The sequence below is a fragment of the Coregonus clupeaformis genome, chromosome 10, assembly GCF_020615455.1.
Source record: "Coregonus clupeaformis isolate EN_2021a chromosome 10, ASM2061545v1, whole genome shotgun sequence".
In the NCBI taxonomy this organism is placed as follows: Eukaryota; Metazoa; Chordata; class Actinopteri; order Salmoniformes; family Salmonidae; genus Coregonus; species Coregonus clupeaformis.
In genome coordinates, this window is record NC_059201.1 from 24611678 (window position 1) to 24633756 (window position 22079).

At 40.9% G+C, this 22079-nt stretch overlaps 1 protein-coding gene across 1 annotated transcript in view; it reads right to left on the minus strand.

The window, feature by feature from the left end:
• LOC121575798 (membrane-associated guanylate kinase, WW and PDZ domain-containing protein 3-like) overlaps positions 1–22079 on the minus strand; it is a 60389-nt gene that overhangs the window by 20655 nt on the left and 17655 nt on the right. Inside the window, exons 4-6 of the mRNA XM_041889089.1 lie at positions 4799–5005; positions 2166–2334; positions 684–763 (exon numbers count right to left, since the gene is read on the minus strand). Coding sequence (XP_041745023.1) covers positions 684–763; positions 2166–2334; positions 4799–5005 — 456 coding nt within the window. The remainder of the gene's footprint in view (positions 1–683; positions 764–2165; positions 2335–4798; positions 5006–22079) is intronic.

Consider the following 22079-nt stretch of genomic DNA (forward strand, 5'->3'; position numbering starts at 1 on the left):
AAACCAAACAACAGTGTAGCCTTATTAGAATCCCCCTAAAAGTTATTTTGTTTAGAAGTGATAACGTTATTCTAGGCTATTTTGAAACATTTAAAAAAACATAGCCATGTGCTTTTTTAAATCTTTGACAAAAAATGATGACATTCCATTTTTGCTGATATGGGAGCGAATACATTGAAGCAGCATATCAAATTGGTATAATGTGGTAAGTTACACTGGCAAGTATAAGAATATCAGCACGTTGTCCTATGTGATGACAAATGTAGTAGTCAGAACACATTTTAATTAAATATCATGATTTGTAGCGAACTTTAAAATAATTCACTGTGGGGATTGAACTTGATCATAATAAACACATTTTAGAACCCAAAACAGCCGTTGGGGCCGTTCTGGCGATCGTAATTTACATAGGCTTTCTAGGGCAGACCAGGTCTTTTGGCACCGCTAGGTTGCTATGCAGTAGCCGACCAGCAGAGCTTGTGACTTCACACTCCAGACCGGACACTGGGGGCCTGGTTTAGCCAACTTGCTAGCAACGGAAGACAACAAGACAACAAGAGAGACTCTTCTTTAGCTTTCACCACAAATGTTGCTATTTGGGAGTCTGGACCGGCAAGGTATCATGTTACCAAAATATCTACACACATGACAATTGTAGAGGCTCAAAGGTCCTGAAGCCTTACCTCCATCCTCACACTTCTCTGGGGGCTTGGCCTTCTTGGCCAGGCGGGGGTCCAGCCAGGTGGTGGTCTTGCTATTGTGACTGTGAAAGGCAGATAAGAGAAACATTCAAAAACCTGAGCCAGTTACTGACACTGGTATTTGCATCAGAGGAAAGGTAGACAGTCATGTACCCACCTACTCTATGTTCTATGATATACTTTCTTTGAAATGTACACAAGTTATAAATAACTGATTGACACATTTATTCATCCTGCTATGTATTCATTATGTTATTGTGGCGACTTCAGACAAGAGCAGCTAGAAGTAGAGCATTGCACAGGCATGAATTTTAAGCCGGAGCCCTACCCATGCCAGCGACGTTCAGGCCCTACCCTACCCAGGCCTGATTGCTTCTGCCAAATTCAAGGCCCGGCCCTGCCCGAAACCTGAAATCAGAAATAACTTCCTCCTTTAGTAAACCCATTAGCTGCTCCTCTCTCGTCTGTCACTCGCTTCCTGCACGCAGTTCGCTCTGCATGCGCTCTGCTCATGGCGCTCTGAGTCTGTGAGTATCCATAGCAACAGGCTGCTCTGCTCAATGAAGAGACATGAGAGAGCTGTTAGCTACTTTTCGTCACTCTAAACTCCGACAAAACTCAAAGAACATTATTATTTTCTGTGAAATAATCTCTCCTGTCTTATATTTGATGAGGTTGAAGCACTTCTGACACCATGTTATGATCTTAATCAGATATGACTGTACTGCTCAGCAGAGCACGAGCAAATGGCTCTGCTTCAAATGTAAGTGATCAATTTAGTGATACCCGAGCCCTGCCCGTACCCTAGTTATTGATGAAAAATTGTCCCTAACCCGTCGGGCTCGGGTCGGGTAGCAGAGCTCTAGCTGGAAGCCAAATCTGTTTATAAAGAACTCAGGGGCCTCTGGGAGAGCTATATTTACTAAAACACAGTATTGATTTGTCAGGAAGTTGTCTTGAAGAGAAACCACCAAATTAATTAGCTTAGACCAGAACCACTTTTGGAACAATCATGTAGGCTAGGGCTGTCAGTCAATATAAGTGGATCTTAAAGAGACCCACACTAGTACAGGCCTTGGCTTGTTTACCTAACTAACCTAAATCCTCTGTCTGTTCAGCATGGCTTATGTAACACGTGCTATGTGCTTCACTAATCTAATCAACAATGTCATGATACTTTGCATGATACTGATCAGATATAGTCATCCATGCATAACCTATACCGTACGTAACATTCCACATTCAGTCTAGAGCAGAAATATATGTCATATGTTCTGCATTTAAAACATATTAAGCGTGAAACTCCAAAACATTTTTAGGGAATGAGCTTTGAACTCAGGAGTTACAGTATCTATGCATGTACAGTGTAGTAGCAGTGTGTAACCAACCAGGACTCAGTAGACTAAAAGGCTGTCTCTTTGTCCTGTCCCTGAGTAGATATACAGGTGCTGGTGCAGTACTCACTCTATGAAGTAGACCATGCCCGTCTCGGTGTAGGCCATCTCCCAGTTGAGAGGCAGGGGTTCAAGGCTGTCATCGCCGGGCAGAGAGCTCCACATACGGAAGTCCATGGCACTGCTGGACTGGGTGTAGCTGGGCACCGCCTTCCTCCACGATGCCCCTTCTTTGTGCTCTGTAGCCCAGGAGAGAGAGAGAGAGAGAGAGAGAGAGAGAGAGAGAGAGAGAGAGAGAGAGAGAGAGAGAGAGAGAGAGAGAGAGAGAGAGAGAGAGAGCAGGTTAGCCTGCTTGGACACCTCCAGCCTTCTCCTGTTCTCCCAGCATGCAGTGGGAGGAGGGAGGGTTTGATGTCGCTACAGGATTTGCATGCAAGAGATGGTGTGTTCTGTTCACCAAGGCTCTGTTTTGCATTTGCGTGTGCATGTACGTGTGAGCGTATTTATGCATATGTGGTACCCTCCCCCTGGGTTTCAATGATACAAGTAGCTGGGGAGGATTCATAGTAAAAAGGCCATTCGAGCTTGAGGCTATTTTGGCACAATAATACTCTCCCACTGCTCTTTATGGTTATTTCTGTTTTTAAAAAAAATGTATTCATTTAATGAGAACTGCAATAAAAGCACACCAATCAACTTGAGCATGGACACAACAAAGTCCCTCCAAATTCATTTTGCACCCCACTGGTCCTTGGAAACTTCGGGCTACAAAAAGCTGCCGATTGAAACATACACAAGGGTCTTCTAATCGAGGGACTGTTTGTGTAATGCTAACCTCTGCACAAGTATATAATACAATGAGGCTCAAGGCCACACAGCTTATTTTAGTGTATTCACAGAACTGATGTAGCCCATGAGCGTGTCAAATTTGTGCATGTGCTTCTGTATTTCAGTAAATATTACACTACTGCATCCATAAGACTTGCTGATATTTTCAACAGATCACATATTTACTTGAAGGATGGGGAGAAACTGGCAAACATCTCCAAATGGGTCTGACTCCCAATACTAATCTGACTTCATTCATACGCATGCACACACACACACACACACACACACACACACACACACACACACACACACACACACACACACACACACACACACACACGAGACCGGAGATCATCAGAGAGATCACAGAGGGCTGAGAGCCTGACAGCCCACACCATACTGACTGCACTAGACCACGGCTCTCCAATCCTGTTCCTGGAAAGCTACCCTCCTGTAGGTTTTCAATCCAACCCCAGTTGTAACTCACCTGAATCAGCTTCTCAACCAGCTAATTATTAGAATCAGGTGCGCTAGATTAGGGTTGGAGCGAAAACCTACAGGACGGTAGCTCTCCAGGAACAGGGTTGGACAGCCCTGCACTAGACACATGCAGGAAGTCAGGTAGGGGTCAGGGAAGTTCAGTTTGGACATTATGCTTAATTTTTCCATAAACCTTCTGACCCGTTTATAACTGTTTCCATCTATGGTTGCAGTACAGCAGAAATGTGATTTATTTTACATAGAAAGACTTGTGCTTGTCCATCGTGCATGCCTGATAATAAAATAGCAGAAGGCATACTGTAACCCATTTCTTTTAGAGTCAGGCTATCCTTGGGCACATCAATGACTGCTCCTTTGAGAGAAAGGAGTCCTGCTTGATAACACACATGGAGTCTCTGGTCTCTGGGTAAGAAGTCTGCTGTCTTCAAGGTACCCTGCACTCCAGTAGAAAGTGTTACTGATACTGAATGTGCTTGAGGCATAAACTTGAGATGGAGCCTGCGGGAAGTGGCTGGCTATACAGACAGAGCATGACAGATAGCACAGACTGGGAGTAATGGGGAAGGTGATCAGAGCTCCATAGGTCAATATGTATAGAGCAGAAATATGTTATAGAGAATAAATATTATATCATCCATAGCAGGGGTTGGAACAGGTTCAGGCAAAATAACCAAAAACTGGAAAAGAACAAAAATGTTCGCAGAACGGAAACAGATCTGTAGTGTTCCGGAACAGAATCATTATTTTCAAATCTTGAGAATCGGTTAATAATGTTATTTTTTGTTCCCAAAATATTCCTAATATCTAGTATATAATTCTGCAATTCAGTGAAGTTCTGATGCTAATAATAGCCTAAACACATTCCAATTCATGTCAGGTCATGATGTTCAGGGCTTCATGCCAAGCCCCCTACATGTCCATCCCTCTTTCTCACTCTCTCCCCACCTGTAAAATTTCAGTCGCATCTCGCACCTGCACTTGTATGGCCAATCAAACATGTAAACAACTAGCTTACCCGTTCCGTAGCAAGCTTCTCTATCCCGCTAATTGGTGGAGTAAATTAATGAGCTACTGTAAATGTAAAAACTATTTCACAGGTTAAAACATTTACGAAAAGGAACTAGGCTATATGAACCGTTCTTTTGTTGTAGTTCGAACCGGTTCTGGTCGGAACACTGGAACGGAACGAAGAAAATAATTATTGGAAAATAATTTTGGTTCCACCCCTGGACCATAGTCATCAATAATGTAAAGCTAAAAGTAGAACATGAGAGACAGATATTGGGAGATATATGTGAGGTACAACAGAGGACTATCCTGAGGAAAGAGAGAAAGGGCAGGAGAGTGGTTTTGAGTGTGAGATGTACTGACCTGGGAGGCCGTTGGCCAGAGGTGGCCTCTCATCATCGTCTTCTTCCTCAGGGACCACACTGTCCTTCCTGTCCATCTTGCTGACGGACGTGGTGCGTTTACGCTGGACCTCGTTGTCATAGTCCTCATCAAACAGCACCTGATCCACCAGGTCAGGCTGCACCAGGGTGGGCTCTGCTGGGGGCTTTGGGGTTCCATAGTAGTTACCTGGAGAGAGAGGGGGAGGGGAGAGAGTGAGATAGACAGGGAGGGGGGGGTAAGTTTGCAGCAAACTATATAACAGACTATTCGTAGAGGGATGCAAGCTCTTGTTTGCTGAAGGTTAAACACAGCAGCCAATAAAACACACAAGGAATTTGAAAGAAGAGAGAACGCGCGATGGCAATTGGCTATAGCAATTATTTATTCAGACCCATAACCAGTCAATCTTCGTGAAGAGAAGTAATAGACATCTGCATCTTATTCTAGGCCTTTATTATTCAATGTCATTACAATGATGAAGGTAAGGTCAAGGACAACGAAATGTATTCATTTACAGTGCCTTGCAAAAGTATTCATCCCACTTGGCGTTTTTCCTATTTTGTTGCACTACAACCTGTAATTTAAATGGATTTTTATTTGGATTTCATGTAATGTACATACACAAAATAGTCCAAATTGGTGAAGTGAAATGAAAAAAACAACTTGTTTCAAAAAATAAAAAATAACTGAAAAATTGGTGCGTGCATATGTAGTAATAGTAGTAATATGCCACTTAGCAGACGCTTTTATCCAAAGCGACTTACAGTCATGCGTGCATACATTATTGTGTATGGGTGGTCCCGGGATCTAACCAACTACCCTGGCGTTACAAGCGCCGTGCTCTACCAGCTGAGCTACAGAGGACCCCCTTTGCAATGAAGCCCCTAAATAAGATCTGGTGAAACCAATTACCTTCAGAAGTGACATAAATAGTTAAATAACACCACTAAGCAAGGGGCAACACCAAGCAAGCGGCACTATGAAGACCAAGGAGCTCTCCAAACAGGTCAGGGACAAAGTTGTGGAGAAGTACAGATCAGGGTTGGGTTATAAAAAAATATCAGAAACTTTGAACATCCCACGGAGCACCATTGAATCCATTATTATAAATTGGAAAGAATATGGCACCACAACAAACCTGCCAAGAGAGGACCGCCCACCAAAACTCACGGACCAGGCAAGGAGGGCATTTATCAGAGAGGCAACAAAGAGACCAAAGATTACCCTGAAGGAGCTGCAAAGCTCCACAGCGGAGATTGGAGTATCTGTCCATAGGACCACTTCAAGCCGTACACTCCAGAGAGCTGGGTTTTACGGAAGAGTGGCCAGAAAAAAGCCATTGCTTAAAGAAAAAAAATAAGCAAACATGTTTGGTGTTCGCCAAAAGGCATGTGGGAGACTCCCGAAACATATGGAAGAATGTACTCTGGTCAGATTAGACTAAAATTGAGCTTTTTGGCCATCAAGGAAAACGCTATGTCTGGCCCAAACCCAACACCTCTCATCACCCCGAGAACACCATCCCCACAGTGAAGCATGGTGGTGGCAGCATCATGCTGTGGGGATGTTTTTCATCGGCAGGGACTGGGAAACTGGTCAGAATTGAAGGAATGATGGATGACGCTAAATACAGGGAAATTCTTGAGGGAAACCTGTTTCAGTCTTCCAGAGATTTGAGACTGGGACAGCGGTTCACCTTCCAGCAGGACAATGACCCTAAGCATACTGCTAAAGCAACACTCGAGTGGTTTAAGGGGAAACATTGAAATGTCTTGGAATGGCCTAGTCAAAGCCCAGACATCAATCCAATTGAGAATCTGTGGTATGACTTAAAGATTGCTGTACACCAGCGGAACCCATCCAACTTGAAGGAGCTGGAGCAGTTTTGCCTTGAAGAATGGGCAAAAATCCCAGTGGCTAGATGTGCCAAGCTTATAGAGACATACCCCAAGAGACTTGCAACTGTAATTACTGCAAAGGGTGGCTCTACAAAGTATTGACTTTGGGGGGTGAATAGTAATGCACGCTCCAGTTTTCTTATTTTTTAGTCTTATTTATTTTTTATTATTATTATTATTATTATTATAATTATTTAATTTTTTATTATTATTATTATTATTTTTATTTTTTTTAATGGGGGGGGGGGGGTGGATCAGCTTAATATTGCAGATAGATTGTAACTTCTATCAATGTAATTGTCTGCATCACTTCCAATCCCCCATGTTTTTTATATATATACTCCCCTTTATTACTTTTCAACCCCGCCATCCTTTCCCTACTTGGAGTACATTAGTGAACAACAATGCCCAGGCCTCTACTTCCGGCCTATACTTACTATCTACATCTTATGGACACAGTCAATTTTACAAGAATTCTATTATATATATTTTTTTGTTTTGTTTTTGCTCCTGAACTTCTTCTACTCTCAACCTCTCCGATCATTTTCATGATGTCCATCCGGTTTGCTTCTATATGCCATATCTTTCTAACTGTGCTCTTTCCCAAAAGCTCCCAACATACAACTATATACTTATTATGGACACAGTATGCTTACATTATTAGCTATCTTTGTTATTATTTGTTGTTATTTGTTATTAGTCCCATCCTTCAACTCCATTCAATACCTCCCATCTACCTCTTAACACCATCCATATAGGATTTCTATTTGCCATATATATTTCAACCGTACTGTGATGTTTTACAAAAGTTCTGAACATTTCTATTCTCATTGCTTCTACAGATTGTGAATTAAAAATAAACATTTTTGCTAAAAGTATTATAATATTATTGATCGATTGACTGTGACTTTTCAGATCACCCAGTAATGCTATCTGCAAGGTTAGCTCCAGGTAAGTATTGCAATCCTTTAGCCATTCCTGGACCTGTGTCCAAAAACAAGCTACAAATGGACAGAACCAAAACAAATGATCTAATGATTCTGTCTCTTCACAGCAAAATCAGCAGAGCTGGGAAGATTGTATCCCCCATATAAATAACATTCTATTGGTAGCAAGAATTTTATATAATAATTTAAATTGAAAGATTAAAATGTTTGAATCCGGTGTCGTTTTGGGTGTGAGTTCATAAACACTATGCCATGGGATCGGTACGTCAATCCTTTGGTCCTTAAGTGAAACTGATATACTTTTTTATTTATCACAGTTTTCCTTAACCAATTATGTTCTTTAATGCAAGGCCGACAGACAAGTTCCTTACTTTCTCCCCCTTCCACTTTCCTCTTCCACTTTTGCGGTAAGGCTGCAATTATTTGGTTGTAATTTTGGGTAGAGCAGACATTTCCATATGTTTTTGTTAGCTGCATGTGCGACATAACTCCACCAGTCCTACCGATGATATCATTTACGAAGATTATACCTTTTTTAAACATTCTGTCAAAAAATAAAGGTTTTTTGTCAATTAGTATATTTGAATTTAACCACAATATTTGTTGCATTATTTGTTCTGTCGTTTCTGGAGGATTAAATTGAAATTGCAACCAAGTTTCTATGGCTTGTTTTAGAAATAGTGATATTTGGGAGATGATTTCAACAACCCAAATGAGTTGTTGTAATCTGAATAAAGGGAAAAAGGCCTTTCTTGAACATTGGGTGAGACAATTTTACTAATTTGTTTGAGAACCAGTTTGGATTTAAGTATAACTTTTGTATGACTGAAGCTTTTAGTGATAGGTCTAATGCTTTAATATTTAATAATTTCTGTCCTCCGAATTCATATTCATTATATAAATATGCCCTTTTAATTTTGTCTGGCTTGCCGTTCCAAATAAAATTGAATATTTTTTTCTCATATAATTTCAAAAACTGTTCGCTAGGCGTAGGCAAGACCATAAGCAAATAGGTAGTCTGGGATAATACTAAAGAGTTAATCAGGGTGATTTTTCCACAAATTGACAGGTATTTTCCTTTCCATGGTAGTAAGATCTTATCTATTTTTGCTAACTTTATATTAAAATGTATTGAAGTGAGATCATTTATTTCCTTTGGGATATGTATTCCGAGTATATCTACATCACCATCAGACCATTTTATTGGTAAACTACATGGTAATGTAAAAATTGTATTTTTTAGTGATCCAATACGTAATATAGTACATTTGTCATAATTTAGTTGTAATCCAGAGAGTTAGAAAATTTATCTAGATCCTCTATGAGGCTGTGGAGGGATTCTAGTTGTGGATTTAAAAGAAAACATGAATCATCAGCGTACAATGACACCTTTGTTTTAAGCCCTGGATTTCTAATCCTCTGATATTATTATTGGATCTGATTTTAATAGCTAACATCTCGATGGCCACAATAAATAGATATGCCGATAGTGGACAACCTAGTTTTACTCCTCTTGACAGTTTAAAACTTTCTGAGAAATAGCCATTATTTACTATTTTACACCTAGGGTTACTATACATGATTTTGACCCATTTTATAAGAGATTCTCCAAAATTGAAATGCTCCAGGCATTTATATATAAACCCCAGTCGTACTTTATCAAATGCCTTTTCGAAGTCTGCTATGAATAGCAGGCCTGGTTTCCCATATTTTCCATAGTGTTCTATTGTTTCCAATACTTGCCTTATATTATCTCCAATGTATCTTCCATGTAAAAAACCTGTCTGATTAGAATGAATAATATCCGACAATACCTTTTTAATTCTATGCGCTATACATTTTGCTATAATTTTTGCATCACAACACTGAAGTGTAAGGGGCCTCCAATTTTGTAAATGGACTGGATCTTTATATTTTCCACTTGTATCCTGTTTCAGTAATAATGAGATTAGACCTTCTTCTTGAGTGTCAGATAATCTACCATTTATATAGGAGTGGTTAAAACATGCTAATAACGGTCCTCTTAGTATATCAAAAAAGGTTTGGTATACCTCGACTGGTATGCCATCCAACCCTGGAGTTTTCCCAGACTTAAAGTCTTTAATTGCATCCAGAAGTTCTTCCTCTGTAATTTCACCTTCACATGAGTCTTTCTGTATGGCTGTTAATTTGACATTATCAATAGAAAAAATATCTCTACAATTAGCTTCAGTTAGAGGAGATGGAGGCGACTGAAAATAAAACATATTCTTAAAGTACTTTGTTTCCTCCTTCAAAATATTATTTGGTGAATCATGGGTGACTCCGTCAATTGTAACCAGTTTCATTAAGTTATTTTTGGTAGCATTCCTATGTTGAAGATTAAAAAAGAATTCTGTGCATTTTTCCCCATATTCCATCCAGTTTGCTTTATTTTTATAATATATTAGTCTTATTTCTTGTTTGTTTCACAAAAAAAATTATTTTGCATCTTCAAAGTGGTAGGCATGTTGTGTAAATCAAATGATACAAAGCCTCAAAAAATCAATTTTAATTCCAGCTTGTAAGGCAACAAAATAGGAAAAATGCCAAGGGGGGTGAATACTTTCGCAAGCCACTGTAACTGAGGTAGGCTAATGCGCACGGCACACAACATTAGGTGAAATATTATGAAAGGTCAGCCTACTAATTATTTAAATGTAAAATTGGCCCTATTATATTTCTAAATTAAAATACAATTTGCTGGCCTATAATTGTAACTTTGTAGGCCGCATGTCCTGCACCAACATCACATGTTCTCTCCCAGCTCATGGTTTGAACAAGGTCTGTAATTCCAGTCCATATAATACAGCATAATACAATAAAGTACAGTAATACAGTCCACACTCAAAATAATTATGCTACTGGAGTTTGTTTCATTTATTTACCCAAGAGAGCATAGCTACATCTATGGGCTTTTATGTTTTTCTGTCGTGCGTAATGTGTGGTAGCCTATATATCACAGGCTATGTATTGGATAATGGCACAATCATTTGGGCTGTTTGGTGATTGGGATCATAAAATGTCTTTAATCTAGGGCACATAAAATGTCTTTAATGTATGGATCATCAGGCTCAAGTAGCATCAGGCTTGAATTGTAATGCCGATCAAATCCAGACATACAGTGGGGAGAACAAGTATTTTATACACTGACGATTTTGCAGGTTTTCCTACTTACAAAGCATGTAGAGGTCTGTAATTTTTATCATATGTACACTTCAACTGTGAGAGACGGAATCTAAAACAAAAATCCAGAAAATCACATTGTATGATTTTTAAGTAAATAATTTGCATTTTATTGCATGACATAAGTATTTGATCACCTACCAACCAGTAAGAATTCCGGCTCTCACAGACCTGTTAGTTTTTCTTTAAGAAGCCCTCCTGTTATCCACTCATTACCTGTATTAACTGCACCTGTTTGAACTCGTTACCTGTATAAAAGACACCTGTCCACACACTCAATCAAACAGACTCCAACCTCTCCACAATGGCCAAGACCAGAGAGCTGTGTAAGGACATCAGGGATAAAATTGTAGACCTGCACAAGGCTGGGATGGGCTACAGGACAATAGGCAAGCAGTTTGGTGAGAAGGCAACAACTGTTGGCGCAATTATTAGAAAATGGAAGAAGTTCAAGATGACGGTCAATCACCCTCGGTCTGGGGCTCCATGCAAGATCTCACCTCGTGGGGCATCAATGATCATGAGGAAGGTGAGGGATCAGCCCAGAACTACACGGCAGGACCTGGTCAATGACCTGAAGAGAGCTGGGACCACAGTCTCAAAGAAAACCATTACTAACACACTACGCCGTCATGGATTAAAATCCTGCAGCGCACGCAAGGTCCCCCTGCTCAAGCCAGCGCATGTCCAGGCCCGTCTGAAGTTTGCCAATGACCATCTGGATGATCCAGAGGAGGAATGGGAGAAGGTCATGTGGTCTGATGAGACAAAAATAGAGCTTTTTGGTCTAAACTCCACTCGCCGTGTTTGGAGGAAGAAGAAGGATGAGTACAACCCCAAGAACACCATCCCAACCGTGAAGCATGGAGGTGGAAACATCATTCTTTGGGGATGCTTTTCTGCAAAGGGGACAGGACGACTGCACCGTATTGAGGGGAGGATGGATGGGGCCATGTATCGCGAGATCTTGGCCAACAACCTCCTTCCCTCAGTAAGAGCATTGAAGATGGGTCGTGGCTTGGTCTTCCAGCATGACAACGACCCGAAACACACAGCCAGGGCAACTAAGGAGTGGCTCCGTAAGAAGCATCTCAAGGTCCTGGAGTGGCCTAGCCAGTCTCCAGACCTGAACCCAATAGAAAATCTTTGGAGGGAGCTGAAAGTCTGTATTGCCCAGCGACAGCCCCCGAAACCTGAAGGATCTGGAGAAGGTCTGTATGGAGGAGTGGGCCAAAATCCCTGCTGCAGTGTGTGCAAACCTGGTCAAGACCTACAGGAAACGTATGATCTCTGTAATTGCAAACAAAGGTTTCTGTACCAAATATTAAGTTCTGCTTTTCTGATGTATCAAATACTTATGTCATGCAATAAAATGCAAATTCATTACTTTAAAATCATACAATGTGATTTTCTGGATTTTTGTTTTAGATTCCGTCTCTCACAGTTGAAGTGTACCTATGATAAAAATTACAGACTTACTCTACATGCTTTGTAAGTAGGAAAACCTGCAAAATCGGCAGTGTATCAAATACTTGTTCTCCCCACTGTACATACATGTATATGCTTTATATGCTTTAGAATGACGCTTCCGGATTTGGAGGGAAATACAGGGTTACCAGGGAGAAAAGTGATTTATTCTCGGGACGGAACATTTGTAAAGTACTGGGAAAATATTCAACCCTAGTAAGCGCCACTGACTGGCTAGTGCTTAATTCAACCCTAGTCAGCGCCTCTGACTGGCTAGTGCTTAATATTAGCTAGCTAGCAAACATTAGTTATCATATTTTTGCACAATTACTGTGATTGCTACCTAGCTAACTAATGATTTACCTGAACACTTATGTGTTTAGGTGAACACGTTAATGTCTTTTAATACCAATATGCATGTCAATATGCTAGTGTCACTGTTCAGTAGCATGTTAGCTAGCACAACAGCTAAGGTAGCAACAATATGAGCTGACTTGACGTCAACACAAAACTTTTCCAGATGGATACCCTTCCCCTACCCGTGGTGTTGGAAGAAGCTGCATTGGGAAGAGGATGCGTCAACACCCAGGAAAGATGTTTATGGTGCACTCACTCATAACCCTTTTTTTGAGTGATAAATTAGTGTATCGTCTTCAATCTTGATAAGGTAAGCAAATGCATGTATTATTCTCATTAATGTAAACTATAAATTCATTCTTTGTAACAATTAGATCTTTCATTGCTTTAAACTAGTAGCTAGCTCATCTTGATCATGTGTTGTTCCTTCTCTCTTTCTATCTAGAAGCAATCAGTTACAAGGCAAAAGGACAGATTGAGGCCTTCAATCAAACTGTGGACCGAGAAATGTGTGCACCATGTCAAGGCTTCTTGCATGTATGGCTTTGAGATGCAAGTTAACAATAATTCATTTTGGAAGAATAATATGAATTGCCAAATTAGGCAAAACAAAATGTTATGTTGCTTTTGTATTGTTATCACGTTAAGGTTGAACACTGACATTTTTGGAGCTTTCATGAGGCTTACACAAGTGTATGAGTTCCTTAAGAACATAAGCAAATACCAATGTTGGGATAGTTACCACTTTGATACAATATGTAAATAATAATATTATTCATATAATATTATAATACATAATGTGCAAAAATATTCAAGGAAAATTGCAATTTGCAGTGTACAAACTTAAATGGCAATTCCACCATTTTCAAACTCATTTTCATTATCTCTAGCACAATACCATAATAATAATAATAATATGCCATTTAGCAGACGCTTTTATCCAAAGCGACTTACAGTCATGCGTGCATACATTTTTGTGTATGGATGGTCCTGGGGATCAAACCCACTACCTTGGCGTTACAAGCGCCGTGCTCTACCAGCTGAGCTACAGAGGACCACAAGTCTCTACATATGTGAAAATGGCAGTTTTCTACGTTTTAGCGTTTTTTTTTTACTGCCTATAAATATTCAGTGAAGATAATAGAGCATCATTTGCCAAATTTAGGTCATGGGATGATCAATCTCTGACTAGCTGTTGAACACTGGGTATCTAAATGTATGCATAGAAAACGTAATTATTCAACATTAATTAAGATAATTGAACACTGCCATTTTTGTAGCCTTCATGAGGCTTACACAAGTGTATGAGTTCCTTAAGAGCCTATGCGAATACGTGTATATGTTGGGATAGTTACCACTTTGATACAGTATGTAAATAATATTATTATTAATAATTATATTAGAATATATAATGTACAAAAATATTCAAATAAAAATGTTATTTGCAGCATACAAACTTAAAAGGCAAAAGGTACTGTATGTCTACATATGTGAAAAAGGTGCTTTCTACGTTTTGTATAAAAATATATAAAGTAAAAAAGTTCTACCCGATGACATCATCAAAAGTTACAACGTTTTAAAAACACTATGAGATTCACGGTGACGTGGAGAGCAAGAAAATACCCTCCCTCTAGCTAGAAACTGGTTGCAGGTTTTGAAAATCACTGTTCTTCTTACTTTTAATCCTACCCTGTGATTTTTTAGGACCTTTCTTCTTATCTTTTTAACTACAGATCATAGAAACATGCCATTTTCACATATGTAGACACTGGTATGGTGCTGGAGATAATGAATATGAGGTTGAAAAGTGGCGGCGTTGTCCTTTAACATGATGAACAGGAATAACATTTAGTCTCACAGGTGGCCAAAAAATAACTATCTGAAAGCCACGCCCCTAATAATCCACGCCTCCTGAAAATAACCTAATTACAAAAAAAACTACCCAACTGCTGAGAGAGAGCTTTACATATCACATTAATTTGTATCCACAGTATGAATCGTGGCAAAGTTGGTTCCTGTTTCAGTCATCTCTTTTGTCATGTTCGTGTGGGTCAAACAAAAACACCCTAATGACTTGTTGACAATAGAGCCTCCCACAATGCAGGCGATGGCTGCAGGATGAAATTGGTGAAGCGCAACTGCAAAAACTTGTAGTCAACTGCAGTCAAAATGTCATGACCTTTTTGTAAAATTCATGCAGTCGACATGTAGGTGCAAGTTGGACAATTTTTATCCCCATAATGCAACACACCTTGAAAGGCAGTGAACAACTGATGGTTTAATTAACCCATGTTTGGGTAATCCCAACAAACCAACATTGGATTATTCACACAACCCAACTGCCTGGACCAAAATAACCAACCATGTGTTCTGTCCAGTATTTACCCAGTGCTGTGTTACCAAATAACCAAATTATTTGGTACACCTTATTATAATATGTAATAAATAATCTTAATATTATAGCAGAATGTGTAAAATACAAAAAAGTATGTAAACTTAACATGATGAACAGGAATGACATTTACTTGCACGGATAGGGCTCCCGAGTGGCGCAGCGGTCTAAGGCGCTGCATCTCAGTGCTAGAGGCATCACTACAGACCCCATGGTTCGATTCCAGGCTGTATCACAACCGGCCGTGATTGGGAGTCCCATAGGGCAGCACACGATTGGCCCAGCATCGTCCGGGTTTGGCCGGTGTAGGCTGTCATTGGAAATAACAATTTGTTCTTAACTGACTTGCCTAGTTAAATAAAGGTTAAATAAATGTTTTATAAATAATAAGATCTAGCTGAAAGCCACGCCCCTAATAAGCCAAGCCTCCTAGCTGCTAGGTCAACCCAGCATGAGAGTAAAAAATACCCAACTGATGGTTGTTAAATTAACCCATGTTTGGGTAATCCCAAACACTGTCTGGGTCAAAATAACCCAGTGCGCGTTCTGTCCAATATTTACCCAGCGCTGGGTTACCAAATAACCAGCATTTTTTGGTGTGGTGTTCACATTTCATGTAAATGTTGTTGCTACATAAAAATATTAAATAAACAATCTATTTTGGAAATATCCTGTCTTTGCTCTTTTCTTCATTAGCATGCTGATGATTTCAAGTTGTATTGGATTTATTTTGATCTGTTAAGGCATTACATGTTGTTTAGTGTATTTAGAATGTGTTGGTATGTTTAGTTTACTCTGTGAGAAGCAAGTTCATTTAAAGTTATATGTGATTTGGTTTATGTAGATACAACATTTCAATGTTGTTAATACACAAACTTGCCAAAAACCTGATCTAATTTCCATATTCATAATGAGTTTGCAGCAAATTTGCAGCAAACAGTAGAATGTTCGCCACAAGTTTCCCAGAATTGCTTACCAGAAGTTTTCAAGTTGCCACAAAAATCGCCAAAACAGTTTGCCACAAAACTAATTTGCATGTTTAAATATGATCTTGCCGCAAATTTGCACCAAATTGGCCAAAGATTTGCCACAACTGTTTGTCAGAAGCATGTCCGCCCCCCCTCCCCCACTAGGGATTTGCCAGCAACCAATTACACTGAATATAGCAATTAACTATCTATGCGAGTTTTTTTCTCCTGATGAAGAAAAACCTTGTGACACTGCCTATAAATATTTAGTGAAGATAATAGAGCGTCATTTGCTAATTTAGCTCATGGGATGATCAATATCTGACTAGCTGTTGAACACTCTGGGTATAAAAATGTATGCACAGAAAATGTAATAATTCAACATTCATTAAGATAATGAATTATGTGCACACTGATTTGAGATGCCCACAATATTTTATGTGTATTTGTTTGCTAAACATGAGAGTATGGTCATGGGAATATTATGGAATTATATTTAGGCAATAAAATGTTTTAAGGTCAAATATTTACTTTGCTTTACAAAAGGTAACAATTAGACAGAGCCTATTCAGTGAACACATAACTCATAAGCAGCGTAATTAAAGAATCGGGAAAAGATGCCACTGGGAAATAGGGCTTTTCAGCAAATTAATTACCCTCTATAAAATGTATCTCCTTTTCATTTGAACTGTGTTTATTCTCATCTTATAAACATTTGATCTATCTCTCCACCTATTAAAATGTAAACATTACAGGTACGTCTATTATAGAAGATATGCATGAACTCAAAACAAAGCTTTATTTTCTCTTTATAATGTAACAAAGTTGGGAAATAGGACAAAGACTTCAAAAAAGCAAGTGCAGCAAATACAACACAATGCTTGGAGGAAAATCACCCGCAGAATGCTAGTAGCTACAGTATGATAAAGTGGGTTAATGCAGCTGTGCTCATCTCCGACTCCCTCATAGCAGTGGGGAGGAGGAGCCTGGATCAAAGGATCTCCCTCCCGCTGTCATGTCTCGCGCTACGGGCTCACCACTCACCACCGCTCTCCAAATGACACTCATCCGCATTTTTCAGAGATGGCTTCATTAACACCGGTGGAACAGAGATAGCAGGGAGAGATTGGAGGCCGCTCTAATCCCTGCCTGTCTCCTGCCATTCATCAGTCAGATGCTATAGCACGCTGATGAATTACTTACAAAAACATATCTCTGGGCCCCTGGTAAATGTGTGTCATTGACGTGAAGGCGTGTGAAAGCGTCCAGTCAGGGGATATTTCTGCTATAATTTGTTATTTTAAACTATGGGGAGGCCTCATAATCCGACAAGCAGAGAGAGGGGTGGCTTGTTTGACATTACTTAAACATGGCAAATGCCAAGAGGTTGATGAGTCACCTTTCTCATTCAGTGCATTTCATGGACATGACTGCAATGTATACTGTACACTGATGTACGCTTGGCCAAACATACAGAGCCAAGCGGAGTCCCAAATGGCCACAGTACACCCTGGACATCAATAGGCTACACTCATCGGGGCAGTCCATTAATTTCACATGTACACTCATACTGTACGTACTCTGTTCTCATAGGAATCAGAATCATGAATTTGAATTAGACAGACTTCCATTTCCTGGTAACAGTTATGTCAGCATCCCCAAATCATGTGCTTTGTTCATTTCTGGGCAGTTGTCCCTGTGCTGTGCCGCCTGACCCGACCTGAACCACACAGAAGAGCAGAGCCAGACTAAGGGCTGAGCCCAGACGGACTCCCTCTCAGAGCCTGGTACAGATGGCTGTGTCTGCTTGGCCCTGGCATGAACTGCATCCCAGCAGCACCGCCTGGGAGAAGAAAGAGGCCTCAGCTCACTGGGCAGGGCAGGTCTGGCATTGCACTGGGTGGGTCTGTGTGGTCTGTGTGGCGAAGCCCCTCCTTAACTATGGGGGATATACACTGAGTATACCAAACATTAGGAACACCTTCCTAATATTTAGTTGCACCCCACCTTCTCCCTCAGAACAGCCTCAATTCGTCAGGGCACGGACTCTACAAGGTGTCGAAAGCGTTCCACAGGGATGCTGGCCCATGTTGACTCTAATGCTTCCCACAGTTGTCAAGTTGGATGTCCTTTAGGTGGTGCACCATTCTTGATACAGACAGGAAACTGCCATACCTACTACCATACCCCGTTCAAAGGAACTTACATTTTTTGTCTTGCCCATTCACCCTCTGAATGGCACAAATACACAATTGAAGTGGATTTAACAAGTGACATCAATAAGGGATTATAGCTTTCACCTGGAATCACCTGGTCAGTCTGTCATGGAAAGAGCAGGTGTTCTTAATGTTTTGTATACTCAGTGTAGGACACAGGAGAAGGAAGGAGACAGTCGGTGTAGGAGGTGGGGTTAACGGCCATGGATGACAGGAAGTCAGGGAAGAGAGAGAGGATAATAGTGCTAGTTTTCTGATGGTGGAATGTCTGGCATGGCAGTACAAATCAGCCAGAGAGCAGGGATGCTAGGTAGCTAATGGCTAATGGGCTATTGGAAACACCATTAAGATTAGCTACAGATCACATTGAAGAGTAATATGATCACAACCAACTCAGTTGGGCAAGTCAAATTTATGGGCATTTAAAGTAGGACATAAAATAGGGCTCAAATACAGCAGGCTACTCCAGCAGAATTGGGTCTTGTTTGTTTCACACACTTAGTCAGAATGGATACTCTATTTGGCAAAATACAATGCAGTTCAAGCACATCTAAATGGAAAAAATCCCATTTCAATATCATATTACTTCCAGCTCTGTACCTAGTATACTCATTGTGCAGCGAGACCACAGCTCTGTGCCAGTACCCAAACATGTTTGTGCTGTCTCTGTTTCTTTAGAGGACTTGCCACTATCAGGGCCTTCAATGCACTCCAGAGGACAGCAAAGTGCAACCTAGAGACCTAGAAAGTCAATACACATATTTGCACCCAGCCAAACACTGCTAGTGTACAGCTTTGAGAGCTTGCCATCAAGAGCTGACTCTGGGAGCAGCTCAGCTGAAGTCCTTTAAATCTATCCTTGGCCCTCACTTTTTCTCACTTTCTCCCTCCCCTAATCTCTCTCTCTCTCTCTCTCTCTCTAGCCTAATCAAATCATTCAGAATATGTGCTTTACTGTGTTATCTGGCTGCCTGTAAAGGTGCAGAAAATCCCACAAGTCTGGCTCCAGCTCAGAGATGAAGGGTAGCTCACAGTCGTGAGTGGCTGTCCCTTGACTTGGCAGCTTCTGAAACCTGCAGCCCGTTTCTTACTGTATGTGATCTCAATTCTGTCTTCCCCTACAGGGCTGGGACTTGCTCAAAGTGTGTCTGAGGAGGCGTCAATGCCAACCTGCTGTCTGTCAACTGGGGGTTGACTCACAGGGAGAACCTCAGGGAGCATCTGGAGGGACATCACATCAGAGGGCCCAGGAGACTGTGTGGTGCCGGAGTAACAACATCTCCCTCAACGTCAGCAAGACCAAGGAGCTGAGGGGGGGCTGCAGTGGAGCAGGTAGACAGCTTCAAGTTCCTCGGTGTCCAAATCACTAAAGAATTAAAATGGTCCAAACACACACGCACAGTTGTGAAGAAGGCGTGACAGTGCCTCACCCCCCTCAGGAGGTTGAAATAGTTTGGCATGGGCCCTCAAATCCTCAAAAGGTTCTACAGCTGTACCATTGAGAGCATATTGACTGGCTGCATCACTGCTTGGTATGACAATAGCACCGCCCTCGATCGCATGGCGCTACAGAGGGTTATGCGGACAGCCCAGTACATCAATGGGGCCGAACTCCCTGCCATCCAGGACCTCTATATCAGGCGGTGTGAAAAGAAGGCCAGGAAAATCGTTAAAGACTCGACCCACCCAAGACATAGACTATTGTCTCTGCTGCCGCACAGCAAGATGTACCGGTGCATCAAGTCTGACACCAACAGGCTCTTGAACAGCTTCTATCCCCAAGCAATATGATAAATAGCTAACAAAATAGCTACACGGACAATCAGAGTTAACCTTGTATCTTTATTGATCTTTTATTTCTTTTTGCACTGTCTCTATGCACACTCACAGGGCCCTACACACTCAAACACAATGTCACTCTAACACACACACAAACACTCATAATTTTCTCACTCATGCACATACATTTATACTGACTCTACACACACGCACACCCACTCACATACAAGATGCTGCTACTCTGTTTATCTTATATCCTGTTGCCTAGTCCCCTTACCCCTCTACATACAGTGCATTTGGAAAGTATTCAGACCCCTTGACCATTTCCACATTTTGTTACAGCCTTATTCTAAAGTGGATGAAATAATTTTTTCCCTCTCATCAATCTACACAAAAATCCCCATAATGACAAAGCAAAAACAGGTTTTTAGTAATTTGTGCAAAAAATAACACACAAAAAATGAAAATATCAAATTTACATAAGTATTCAGACCCTTTACTCAGAACTTTCTTGAAGCACCTTTGGCAGCGATTACAGCCTCGAATCTTCTTGGGTATGACACTACAAGCTTGGCACAACTGTATTTGGGGAGTTTCTCTCATTCTTCTCTGCAGATCCTCTCAAGCTCTGTCAGGTTGGATGGAGAGCGTCGCTGCACAGCTATTTTCAGGTCTCTCCAGAAATGTTTGATCGGATTCAAGTCCGGCCTCTTGCTGGGCCACTCAAGGACATTCAGAGACTTGTCCCGAAGCCACTCCTGCGTTGTCTTGGCTGTGTGCTTAGGGTCGTTGTCCTGTTGGAAGGTGAACCGCTCCGGAGCAGGTTTTCATCAAGGATCTCTCTGTACTTTGCTCTGTTCATCTTTCCCTTGATCCTGACGGGTCTCCCAGTCCCTGCCGCTGAAAAACATCCCCACAGCATGATGCTGCCACCACCAGGCTTCACCCTAGGGATGGTGCCAGATTTCCTCCAGACGTGACGCTTGGCAATCAGGCCAAGGAGTTCAATCTTGGTTTCATCAGACCAGAGAATCTTGTTTCTCATGGTCTGAGAGTCCTTTAGGTGCCTTTTGGCAAACTCCAAGCGGGCTGTCATGTGCCTTTTACTGAGGAGTGGCTTCCATCTGGCTCTATCATAAAGGCCTGATTGGTAGAATACTGCAGAGATGGTTATCCTTCTGGAAGGTTCTCCCATCTCCACGGAGGAACTCTGGAGCTCTGTCAGATTGACCATCGGGTTCTTGGTCACCTCCCTGACCAAGGCCCCTCTCCCCCGATTGCTCTGTTTGGCTGGGCGGCCACCTCTAGGAAGAGCCTTGGTGGTTCCAAACTTCTTCCATTTAAGAATGATGGAGGCCACTGTTTTCTTGGGGACCTTCAATGCTGCATAAATGTTTGTACCTTTCCCCAGATCTGTGCCTCGACACAATCCTCTCTCAGAGTTCTACGGACAATTCCTTAGACCTTATGGCTTGGTTTTTGCTCTGACATGCACTGTCAACTGTGGGACTTTATATAGACAGGGGTGTGCCTTACCAAATCATGTCCAATCAATTGAATTTACCACAGGTGGACTTCAATCAAGTTGTAGAACCAGCTGAAGGATGATCAATGGAAACAGGGTGCACCTGAGTTCAATTTCAAGTCTCATAGCAAAGGGTCTGAATACTTATGTAAATAATGTATTTCCGTTTTTTTTATTTTTTATACATTTGCACACATTTCTAAAAACCTGTTTTTGCTTTGTCATTATGGGGTATTGTGTGTAGATTAATGATACTTTTGTATTGATTCCATTTTAGAATAAGGCTGTAACATAACAAAATGTGGAAAAAGTCTGAATACATTCCAAATGCACTGTATCTACCTCCATCACTCCAATATCCCTGCACATTGTAAATATAGTATTGGAACTGTATATTTCTTGTATATAGTATGCTTCCTTACTTACTTTATTGTGTATTTCATATTTCTTATTCTAGTTTTTTTCTAGTAATACTGTACATTGTTATTGATTATTGCATTATTGGGT